Here is an 11,897-nt window from a genome sequence, read left to right on the forward strand (position 1 = left end):
AGGTGGCCAAAGTATTGGAGTTTCAGCTTCAACATCAGTCTTTCCAACGAACATTCAGGACTGATCTCCTTTAGGATGGACTGGTTGGATCTCCTTGCAGTCCAAGGGACTCTCAAGAGTCTTCTCCAACACCACAGTTCAAAAGCATCAATTCTTCAGTGCTCAGCTTTCTTTATAGCCCAACTCTCACATCCATACATGACCACTGGAAAAACCATAGCCTTGACTAGATGGACTTTGTTGACAAAGTAATGTCATCACCGACTCAATGGACATGAGTTTGGGTAAACTCTGGGAGTTGGTGATGGACAGGAAGGCCTGGCGAGCTGCAGTCCATGGGGTCGCCAAGAGTCCAGAACAATTGAGTGACTGAACTGAACCGAACTGACCCTTTCTACACTGATCAGCGTGTGTCGATGTTGCTATTTAAGCCTGCTGAGGGGCCAGGTAGGTAATTTAGAAGCATGCAGCCCAGCAAAGGGCCTGTGGCCCATTAGAGAGCTCAAGCCCCATCCAAAAGGGTTACCCTCCACTAGCCCAGCATGGCCGTGGGATGGAAACCATTCAAACAGTAGCAGAACAAAACAACAAAACACCAACCCCACAACCCACACACTGGGTGGGCCACCAAAATCCTGGCATGGCAGACTAGATGCACGGGACACCTGCTCCCAGCCTCCGCTTTCACCTCCAAGTGCATGAATACTAATGTTTGGCAGCCTTTCTCTCCTTGGAGAATTTTTTTTCTCCATTATTAAGATACCAGGTGTAAAGTAGCATTGGCCAATAGCCATACAAAATTGTGATTTGTATGGAAAGAATGCCCTCAATTAAGGAAACGTGCTTCTACACATTATTCCACGAGTCTTCCAAGAGCAGTTTCACACAGGCCTAGCAGATAGAACATTGTTACAATCCCAGTTTCAGAGAAGACACAAAGTCCCTGAACTCAGCTCCTTCAAGGGGCAAGACCACATCCTTAGCGGCTAAACTTAAAACAGTAATAATATCTCCTATTGAGTAGGTACCCACCTTGTAGGGACACCCTTTCATCACCTTCCCGAGGAAGGGAAGGAACACAGGGGTCAGTTAGATAATTGGTAAGTGCACATTTGTTTTTTCAATTGTTTCCACCATTTAAAGTACAAAAGCAATGCTGTATACATCATCGTAGAACACTCAAACGAAAACTATGGAATAATCACACCCCACCCCCATACCGGCCCTGAGGCCATCCACACTGATGGGAAGGACACCCTGTAAGTACAAGCAACATCTCCATGTGATAAACCATGAAGCTTTCCCGGTTAGGCTGCACGGTTAATTTCAGCTCCTGCTTGGACCAGTCGGCGAGTCCCCGCCCACTCGCTAGCCCCGCCCCACCCCGAGTCGCTCCGTCCCCACGCTCGCCCCACCCCACTCACTCCTCCCGCGAGAGCCCGGATGCGGAAGTGGGACCGGGTTTCCGCTGTTAACTTCGGCTCTTCCTGGCTGGTGGAGTGCTTTCTGCGTCGGGTCGGTCCCTCCCCGCGGCTGCGGCGCTGACGTGGCTCCCGGAAGTGGGGTTGGCGGGGAGCCGTCATGTTGCAGCAGGTAAGGGGCTGTGGGCGCTGGGAGAGGGCGGCGGCGGCTGGGCCTGCCGGGTGAGGGCCTGGGGGGGCGGCCCGGCCTGCCGGGTTTGAAGGGGGCGGTAGCGACGACGCCGAGTGTGGACGGCGAGGGGAGGGGGCCGCCGCCCTGGACGTGGAATTAGAGGAGTTGCCCCCCTCCGCCCCCCTCCCCCCGGCCTAGCAGTGAAGTTTATGTCGTCGAAGGAGCGTTGGAGGTGATGGACGCTTGGTCCACTCCCGTGACCACATCTGCCCTCAGGCCTAATTACAGCCCTTACGTTTATATCTTCCTGTTTTCGGAAAGATTACACTTTTACTCAGGTTACCGTAGGTGGTGTTTTCGTACTGAGGGGTTACTGTGGTCCAGGTACCGTCCTAGGCCCTGGGAAAGAGCTGCGAACAACGGGGAATGCTTCCTGCCTTGAATGGGAGGGTGAAAAGGACTGTGCGGGGGTGGGGGCTGGACCAGGGCCGGGGCGCGGAGACAGGATAAGTTACAAGACTAAAGGTGTTTTCACATAGTGATAACAAAGCCAGGGTGATGTGATAGCAGAGACCTGGGCTGTGAGTTCCAGGTGGCTGTGACCGTGTCTTTCCATTGTCTTCCGTGTTGACTACCTTGCTGCCTTGCATGGAGTGGGCATGGAGGACGGAATTTCGTTTTGCTTCATGAGTGTTTACTTTTCCTATCAGGACAGCAATGACGACACTGAAGATGTTTCACTGTTTGACGCGGAAGAGGAGACAACTAACCGATCGAAAAAATCCAGAATCAGGTATGAGGATAAGTTGAAGGGATGGGTTAGCCTCTGGTGCTGTTTTTCTGTTGACTGGTGCCAGCACTGGGTTTCCGGGCAGAGTGGTTGTGAGAGTGCTGGTGAAGAATGTGTACTGCCAGTTTGCTTTTCAGTCTGAGATGAGATGACATCTCACGTTTTCTCTGGGAATAATTGACATGGAATTTTACTCAGTACTGTTTCCAAATCTGCAAAGCCAATTATTTGAACACTGGTGTTTTTCATTCTGACTTTTGTACCAAGGACACACAGGTTTTTTTAGATAGTTTCTAAAGATACATTACATTTTGGGTTTATTGTGAAAATTTCAGTACTGTATCTTTTGTATCGATTAATATGAAAACATATTAATGTCAAACAAATGTCAACTCCAAACTTAGTGCTCTCTAAAGAAATTCACTTAATGAAATCAACCTCTACCTGAACCAAAAACATTACGCCAAGTGAGAGATGCCAGTGCAGAAGACCACATTTTATATGATTTCATTTATGTGGAATGTCCAGAACAGGCGAACCCACAGGGACAGAAAGTACCTTAGTGGTTACCGAGGGCTGGAGAAGGGGTGAGATTGGGGTAAATGGGGGCGTGACTGCCCACAGGTATAGGATTTCTTTTTGAGGGGGTGCATCATGAAAAAGTTCTAAAATTGTGTGATAGTTGCACAATTCTGTGAATATACCAGAAATCACTGAATTATACCCTTTAAACAGGTGAATTGTATGGCATGTGGTTATATCTCAATGATGCTGTTAATAAAACACCAACTCTGCCTGATGGGTATTTTGTCTTAATGCCTGATTTCTGAGGGCCTGGGAATTCTGAGGGCGTGGTTTTTAGACAAATGAAAATAGGAGTCAGTCCTAAGAGTATAGTGTCCCTTATTTCTCCAACCTTGGTAAGGTTTCTTGTTATGTATCTTGTGAAAGTTTATAGTCAGTGAGGTGTAAAGTCATGTTTATATAGTGTATTTTCTGTGACAGCAGGGCCTAGTCAAATAATGGGACTTAGGAAAAAAGAGAGGTACTCGGTTTGCTTCTTCCTCAAGTCACCTTTTATTTTGACAAGACTCTGCATGGTTCTGTGGCTGAAACATTTTCATCTACATCTGCAGTATCTGTCGTAAAATGTAATTGCATTTCTTTTGTTATGTTTTGGTTTTCAGACACCCAGTGGCATCATTTTTCCATTTATTCTTTCGAGTCAGTGCAATTATAGTCTATCTTCTCTGTGAATTGTTCAGCAGCAGCTTTATTGCCTGTATGGTGACAATTATCTTGTTGTTGTCATGTGACTTTTGGGCAGTCAAGGTAGGTTTGATTGTTTTTATTTTAAAACCGTTTAATATGATGAGATTGAATGACGTATAAACAGTAAAAAAAAAAAAAAAAGACACTTAGCATTTTCGATTGGGGTTAATTTATCTTTTTGTTACCTTAGGCCTCATCTCTGTAAAAGTGCCCGTTATGTCACAGTAGGTTACTACTCTACTGACTTGTCTGTATGTTATGTTAACCTGCATCAGCTCTAAAGTGAAACAAACAAAAATGCGACCAGCAGCTACAGACCACACGTACTGCTTCTGGTCCACACCATTGGTTTTGCTTCAGGGGTCACCTCTGGCTGTGCCCTGTGTGATTTCTAGATACGACCCCAGGATAGCTTGACCCCAGATAACTGAAGGAGTCCCCACCATTGTGAAGGCTCCCATGGGAGCTCCAGGACAGTGTTTCTTAGCCAGGGCCAATCCCCCCCACCCCAGTGGGCGTTTGTTGTGTGTCACCGTCCGAGGACATTTTTGGTTGTCACAGCTCGGGGTGGGGAAGTGTGCTGTTGGCATCATGGTGGAGGCCAGGGATGCTGCTGGAGTGCATAGCCGGGACAGCCCCCCATGTCAGAGAATTATCTGGTCCTGAGTGTAGATAGTGCCTGTGCTGAGGAGCCATGGCCGTATCGTAGGGGATACTGAGAAGGTAAGAAATGGCTCAGACCCAGAGGCTGTGGTGGGTGGAGCGGTAGTTGTATAGATAGAGGGGCATGTGAGGAAGTCACTGTGGTCAAATATGAAATGTAGACTCCAGGATTAGGCATATGAGTATTCACTGTAAAACTTTTTTGTGTATTTGGAAATTTTCAAATTTTGAATACAGGGGGGAAAAAAATGCAAAAACTAGTTTTGGAATTTCAGAGATGTGTTTACTGATTCAAAAACCAATAAGATGTTACAAGTCTACTCATGCCCACCAACCCAGCCATTTTAGATGTTTTGATTCTTACAGATAATCAGAAGTGGTTGGCTTGGTGGTGGCCAGTTTCTGTAGGCCACAAAATGTAGAGAATAAAGATTACAAAGATCTGTTTCATGTAGGTACTTCTTTTGTGCAGTCTTCTTTGGCTTGAATTTCTTTGAATTTCTTTTGTTGCTTTATGTCCTAAAGTGTTTACTGTATCCAGGTCATAGTTTTGTTTTGATGAATGTTTCTTTTTGTTGTTCATGTTATTTCTGCCTAGCCAGATAGAACACTACCTTTTGACTTGTAGTCAGTTCTTCCTGGTAGTTTCCAAAAATTAAATAATTAGAACCCTGTGGGTTTAGAGTTTTAGGAAATATGGCCAGATAATACATTTTCTGATGAACTCTTTAAAAAAAAAAACAAAAACCTAAGGCTAAAAGAAAGTCACTCTTTTTGTGTGGCAGGATTACTTACAGATACACAAATAATTGAGATATGAAATTAAGTCAGGAATGGGGAAACTGTTAAATGGACTGCTTACACAATACTGGGTGGCTCGCAAACAACAGGGATTTTTTTTCCACATTCTGGAGGCTGGAAATCCAGGTACAGGGTGCCAGCATGGTCAGCTTCTAGGGCCCTCCTCCAGGTTCTAGACTGCTCACCTCTCACACAGCTGAGAGCAGAGAGAGGGTAGAAACTCTCCTGCCTCTAAGGGGGACACTAATCCCATCTGCACAGGCTCCCCGCTCCCGACTTCATCTCACCCTTGTCACCTCTCTGAGGCTTTCTCCTGACACCATTACTGGGCGATGCTGTGGGCTAGACTTTCAGTACATGAATTTGGGGGAACGCATTATTCAGTCCCAAAGTAGGTCCCAGTGGCTGAAGAGTTGGGTTTAGAGACAGGGAACCAGAGAAAGGACGAGAGCTCACGAGGGGAAAGAAGGGTGATGTTTGTGGATGTGCCGACCCTGTTACCTCTGTCCTGCTGGGCCTGCCGTGGCCAATGTAGTTACTCTTTTGTCCAGGCCTCGTATATACTGGTATTAACTGGGTGTTACGGATGGAAAGATGATGATTTGTTGTTTGTGAAATGTTACACTAAGATAAGATGTTAAGGTAGATCTGTCAGTGCTATTTTTAAAATGTGTGTATATGTATTAATCTTCACCAGAATGTCACAGGTAGACTAATGGTTGGCCTGCGCTGGTGGAATCATATTGATGAAGATGGAAAAAGCCATTGGGTGTTTGAGTCCCGGAAGGTAAACAAACAGCCTTTGGTGTTTTGGTTTTCTTGCATGTCATTTAATACATTTTGTGTAGATAATATTTGAATATTTAAGGATAAATTACATATGCAGATGTAATCAACTCATAAAGAACTACCCCAGATCACTTGGCGGGGCAGTACTAAACTAGATGACCTTCTGAACTCCCTGTTTTCTCTGGCCGGCTCAGGCTGAAAATGGTGTGTCCAGGAAAGAATCATGAGAGAGGGCTTGGGCTCGGAGTGTATGCCATGTGCCCGGCTGGCCCCTTGGGGCTGCTGCTGCAGGATCTCTTCTGAGTCCCTTGGCTCTGCGGGCTGTGCCAGGGGTAACTGCCTCCAATGGCTCCCTCTTGCCCCCATGGTTCTCCTCCATTTGTGGGCAGGGAAGAAAGGATTGCAACTGCATAGAAAATCTGAGTTGATGGAAGCAGTTTGCTCTTCAGGCTTTGCCTTCAGAAGCCCTGGGGGACGCTGGTCTGTTTGGGGTTTTAACCTGCTTCTCTGTAGTGGAATCAGCTTGGGTGGCAGAGGACAACATTCTTGGAGACAGCACTGGTTAAATCTCTCACCTTCTGCTTGGAAGGGCCCTGACTGGTGCTTCTCCGAAAGCAGTGTTATGCTCGGTGAGCCCTAGACCTTTATGTTATAAAACCCGCCTGGGGAACAGCGCACCACCTTTTACATTCCTGGGTATTGCTAAGATGTCGTGGTCATTGTTAGGGTCCTGACTCCTGGACCCTGACTTGACCTTTGAGTCTCCAGGAAATCATAGCCCTGATTTCTTGAATCCTTACTATGAAGGTGTCTTTCAAGGGTTGCTTGTGAATAACCAGTGTAAGTGCAAGAGGCCTGACTAGAAGCCCAACACCCTTACTGTGTTGGGTGATGACAGACTGTCCACTTTGCCTTGAAAATGAAACATTCTCGATTTAAAACAAAGCATGTTAAGACCAGTTATAAAAATCACATCTACTGTTTGAACAGGGCAGGGAGTAGGGGTTCAAAGTTGGGACTTGGGTTGTCTGTATTAATTTATTTAAATTTGAGGGTAAGGAGTTTTTCATTAAAAATGTTTTAACTTTTTGCCAATAAATATACAGAACCTCGGTTATTAAATCTGTGTTGTTTTGTAGGCCTCCCCTCAAGAGGGTAAGACCGTCTCCGAGGCTGAATCAAGGATCTTCTGGTTGGGCCTCGTTGCCTGTCCTGTGCTGTGGGTGGTCTTTGCCTTCAGTGCCCTCTTCTCTTTCAGAGTAAAGTGGTTGGTGAGTGTCGGTGACCCACCCAGGTGGCCGGTGGGTAATGGGAATAGGCGACCACCCGTCTTTATCAATAACATCAGGGGCCTGTCTCGAATAGGCAGCTTCATCCTGTATTTCCCGAGTGTGGGTTCTCAACTCTGCTTTCCTTTGAGCACTAGAAAACAGAGTCCTGTGAAAGACCCCGTCTCACCAGTTCTCCAGGTGCCCTGCAGTGTGTTGACTTAGCCCACCTAAGTGATCACCGCATTGGTAATCACAGTGCAGTGATTACCACATTGATCCCATGACCTTGTCAGGTGTGGGTGGTCTGCATACTTCAGACGTGCTTAGCTTAGTTGGGGACTAACGGTGGTCCTTCCTGAAAATGCTGGTGGTGACCTGTCCTCGTCATCTGCTGCAACAGTCACTGTATGACCTCTCTCAGTTTCTCTGGTTCGGGAGGTTGGAAGGGGCTTGTCTGGGAAGTTCTGGCTTGGGATCTTTTGTTTTTTTGATCAGACAGTGGCTGGGGGCTGGTATGGCTCCTCTCTGTGAGGTCCCATGGCCTCCCACATGGATTTTGCACACGGCTAGTTGGGGCTTCCTCTCAACCTGGTGGCCTCGTGGCAATAAGTCTGCCTACTTGAGGGTCGCAGCTCCAGGTGAGAGGGCTGGAGCTCACATGCTGAGGTACCTGGTGCAGCTGTACCTCTTTGCTCTGGCTGCCCTGACAAAGGACCACAGACTGGGGGCTGACACAGCAGAACTGTGTTTCCTCCCAGTTCTGAAGGTCTCTGTCTCTCTGGCTTATTGACCGTCTTCTCCCTGTGTCTTTACATGGTCTTCCCTCTGTACATGTCAGTGTCCTAATCTCCTCTGCTTATAAGGACATCAGTCATGTGGGATTAGGGCCATGTTGGTCTTTCTCTTGACCATTCTTTTGGAATTCTTAAGGAAATAATTGACACTTGCACTCCTTCTGGGTCTCAATTACTTTTATATCTCTACTCACAGAACCGTGGAAAATAGTAGAGAGGGACTGGTCCGCCACTGCACCCCCGGGTCTGACACAGAGCACGCTTGTTGATGGCTGCTTGTTGGACAGTGCAGAGCTCGTGGTGGATGAGTCTGTTCTGGAAGGGAGACAGGAGTCGTCTCTGCCACCCTTCACAAAGCTTCTTCCTCCTCCTCTTTCCCGAACTGGGCTCCGTGTCTCATTGATGGCAGAGAGAACCGTCAGTCACCGTCAGGCCCGTAACCGTTGATTGTTGCCCTCCCCCAGGCGGTGGTTATCATGGGCGTGGTGCTGCAAGGGGCCAACCTGTATGGCTACATCAGGTGCAAAGTGGGAAGCAGGAAGAACCTAACCAGCATGGCCACCTCGTACCTTGGGAGGCAGTTTTTAAGACAAGTAAGTGTTCTCTGGAGGTGAGGATCATTTTGATGTGGTCAGTGACTAATGCAGTGATGATTTCTAACTCTTGTAGAGTTTAATTTCTATGAAATACTTGAAGTTTTTAAAGGGATATATTTAAGTATGAAATGATGATAGTCAAGTTATTTTATTTTGTCTTTGGAAGCTTTTAGGACATTCCAAAAATGTCAGTGTCCAGAAGTTATTTTAAAACCAGAGGGCTAAAATGTTCATTGACAGTAATTTTTTTTTTTTTTTAAGAAAAATTAGCTGAAGTTCAGTTGCTTTCCATTACTTCTGGTGGCAGTCTTGAAGAATGTATCTTATACGGTTTTAGGGTTTATAGTAAGAGCAAGTTAGAAACATAAGACCGTATCATTAAAGATTATTTTTAAAGTATTCAGATTTTTTTAAGAACGTGTAAGACAGAGGATCAGATGGCTGGATGGCATCACCAACTCGATGGACATAAGTTTGAGTTAACTCTGGGAGTTGGATGGACAGGGAGGCCTGGTGTACTGTGATTCATGGGGCTGCAGAGTCGGACACAACTGAGCGACTGAACTGAATTGAACTGAAGTTTTATTACTGTAGTTTCTGGATGTGAAGGTTTCGGTTAGAGTTTTCAGTGGGATCAGTAGTACTCTTAGGTAAAAATAGTTGCTGGTAAAATCTTTAGGAAATTGATTAGGTCTTTGTGTGAGTGACGCCTCACGTTTGTGTTTGTGCAGTAAGTTGGGCAGGTAATGATGCACGGGACAGTTAGAGGTTTTCAACCTTGGCCCTGCATCAGGCTTGCCTGGAGGGCTAGAACACAGATCTTGGGGTTCCACCCCCAAAGTTTCTTACTTACTTGATGACCTGGGGCCAGGTCTCACCAGTTACATGTTTACAGGTTCCCAGGTGGTGCCGATGTTGCTGGTCCAGAGATTACATTTGTGACTAAGGCCCTGAGAGGTCAAGTGGCATGTCAGAAATATACAGCAGCTAAGTGGTTCAAAGTGAGGGCTTAACTCAGCTCTCCTCTCTTGAAATTTGTTGCTCTTTCCTGTATGGTTTCTCTTGTAGGAAAGTTAAGAAGTGGGGAAAGCAAGGATTCTTGCAGGGCCATGATTCCTCTTGAGGACTTTGGCAGAGTCCCAGTATACTTTGGCTGGGTGAAGTCCACCTTATGGTAATTTGCAAGTGTGTGCTCAATAGGTTTTTCCCCTCAGATTTTGATCTTTGAGCCTGATGTACATGGACAGGGTCAGCAGACTTACATGGCAGCCAGTGATGCTCTGCTCCAGTGAGACTGCTTGCTGGACATCCGGGTGGACTCACTGCTTTGCTTCTTCAGCGTGACAGTCATTTTTAACATAATTGGGCCATGTAGTAACTGCATCTGCTGACAAATACGAAATGTTTTCCTAGTGCTTTGAATCTGGTGTTTTATGTAAAATAGCTTTTCTTTGTTTTGTAAATCGATTTTGGCATTAAGGAATTGTTTCTCTTTTGCAGACAACTGGCGACACTCAGACCACCTCAGGAGAGTGAAAGCCTGCGTGCTTTTTTCATGGGGAACCGCCCAAGGCGGGTCTCGACTGAACCTTCAGAACTCAGAAGCTATTGCAAAGAGGAGTGTGGGGTTTGTTTTTCCATTTAAAAATTTACTTTAAGAAAAAGGAAAAGTAGTTTTCATATTGTCTTCTTTTTAGCACCTGGGCCTTGAAGTTGTGGTATGGCTAGAAACACTGTCAGCATTTGGTTTATGGTATACATAGGTGTCTGTCCATAGTCTTGTGAGATCGCTGTGTCTTAAGTTAAAGTGTTTGTGTTCACGTCCATGTAAATGGAGACTTTTGCGTCTTGGTTCATAGAACACAGAAGGATGTTCTTAGTCGATCTCAAAACTCTCTGTGTTTACCTACTGTTTCTGTAGATTATTTTAGAAGTTTTTGCTTCCATGGTAAGAGTGAGCACTTTGGCTAATGTGTACGTTAGAAATAATGGTTAATTTTACATTTAATATATACTTCATGGTGAAACTTCTTATCCTAGGCATTCACAGGCAGGTAAAAACCACACTTGGGCTGTTGGTGTTAACTAGTTTCTAAAATTTGGCTTATTGATGAGTCTTGTACTGCAAGACCCAGTTAACATAACAGGAACATTAATAGTGTATTTTCATGGGATTCCTAGGGATTGCTGCTGTTCTATTTATTTTTGGGGGAGAATAGCCAGATTTTACTTTGAAACTCCCAGAAGCTCTTCAGTGGTCCTTGGCCTAATGAAGTCTTTTTCCACTTAAAGAGTATTATTCTTATGTCATAGTGAGAATAATTATTTCGATACTTGGCATTGTAAATGCCTAAAAGACGTTTTATTTTATGAATCTATTTTTTTGTCTTGCTGTGATAGGGATATTGTAAATCATGCATTTGTATTAACGGTATTTCTTAAAACAACATATGTAACAATCTGCAAAATACTGTAGGCATCTGTGAATTCTGTCCTAGGTACTGTAAACTTTGTTTTAATCAATGGATTATTTTGTGACTGTATTTATACATTGTTAAAAATTTTTTGAAGATGTTTTGTTTAATTGAATGAGTGTCTTTATTGGAGTGAGAGCTTTGAAGGTGCATAACTTTATATTTGTATAAAACTCTACTGTTTACAAAGCACTGTGACGTTTGTGATCTCCTTTGATCCTCATGGCAAACCTGTTCTGTGTGACACCAGTGTATTGGTGACAGAGCGGGACCTCAGGTCACTGAGTGACTTGTCCAAGGAGCCACTGATTATAGGAAGACCCATCAGGACACATGTTTGATTTTTGAGGAAATCCTTGTCTCTAAATGTCCTTTCCTTTCTTATGAATCATTAACTTACTAAGTCGTTAATTTGGTAAGTGCTTGTTTCCCATTTTATTTATACTCATCTGGTGAGGAAAGTGAATGCTGTGTAAAGACATGTTTTTATTGAGCCTGAAAGATCTGACGTCAGTCTGTTGAGTTGGGAGTCTAGCAGGAGACCCAGTGGTGTCGTTCTCAAGGCAGCTGTTGTTATTTGAGGCTGTGATCCTAAACCAAAGTGAATTTCGGATTGTGTACGTGGCAGCACCTGCTGTTTACTGCTGTTTATCCCCCACTGTTAGTTTTTCCCTTCTACTCATTTCCCACTTATTAGCCAGAACATGGCAACAAAGACAGTATTTTCCAGATTTTTTTGCCCTTTCGTGGCTTCACTTCCAGGAAGTGTCCTTAGAAGGATGGCATGCCTGTCTCTTCTCCTTTCCACCCCTGTTAGCTGAAATGTACATGGAACAGATGGTGCTTGAATAGTT

The 11,897-nt window shown here is 45.1% G+C and overlaps 1 protein-coding gene across 2 annotated transcripts; it reads left to right on the top strand.

The window, feature by feature from the left end:
• The first annotated feature begins 1,438 nt into the window (after positions 1-1,438).
• On the top strand, positions 1,439-11,235 carry LOC122444868 (Golgi apparatus membrane protein TVP23 homolog B). 2 transcript variants are annotated; one of them, XM_043473572.1, is made up of 7 exons: positions 1,439-1,593; positions 2,304-2,386; positions 3,571-3,715; positions 5,817-5,906; positions 7,048-7,179; positions 8,438-8,566; positions 10,070-11,235. In XM_043473572.1, the coding sequence occupies exons 1-7, from the start codon at positions 1,582-1,584 to the stop codon at positions 10,103-10,105; spliced, it is 627 nt and encodes a 208-aa protein (XP_043329507.1). In that variant the 5' UTR covers positions 1,439-1,581; the 3' UTR covers positions 10,106-11,235. The 2 variants fall into 2 exon arrangements, with proteins under 2 accessions (XP_043329507.1, XP_043329517.1); XM_043473582.1 differs by lacking the exon at positions 1,439-1,593 and adding an exon at positions 1,680-1,825.
• Positions 11,236-11,897: the final 662 nt, after the last annotated feature.

Source organism: Cervus canadensis, chromosome 1 (assembly GCF_019320065.1).
Source record: "Cervus canadensis isolate Bull #8, Minnesota chromosome 1, ASM1932006v1, whole genome shotgun sequence".
NCBI classification, from domain to species: domain Eukaryota; kingdom Metazoa; phylum Chordata; class Mammalia; order Artiodactyla; family Cervidae; genus Cervus; species Cervus canadensis.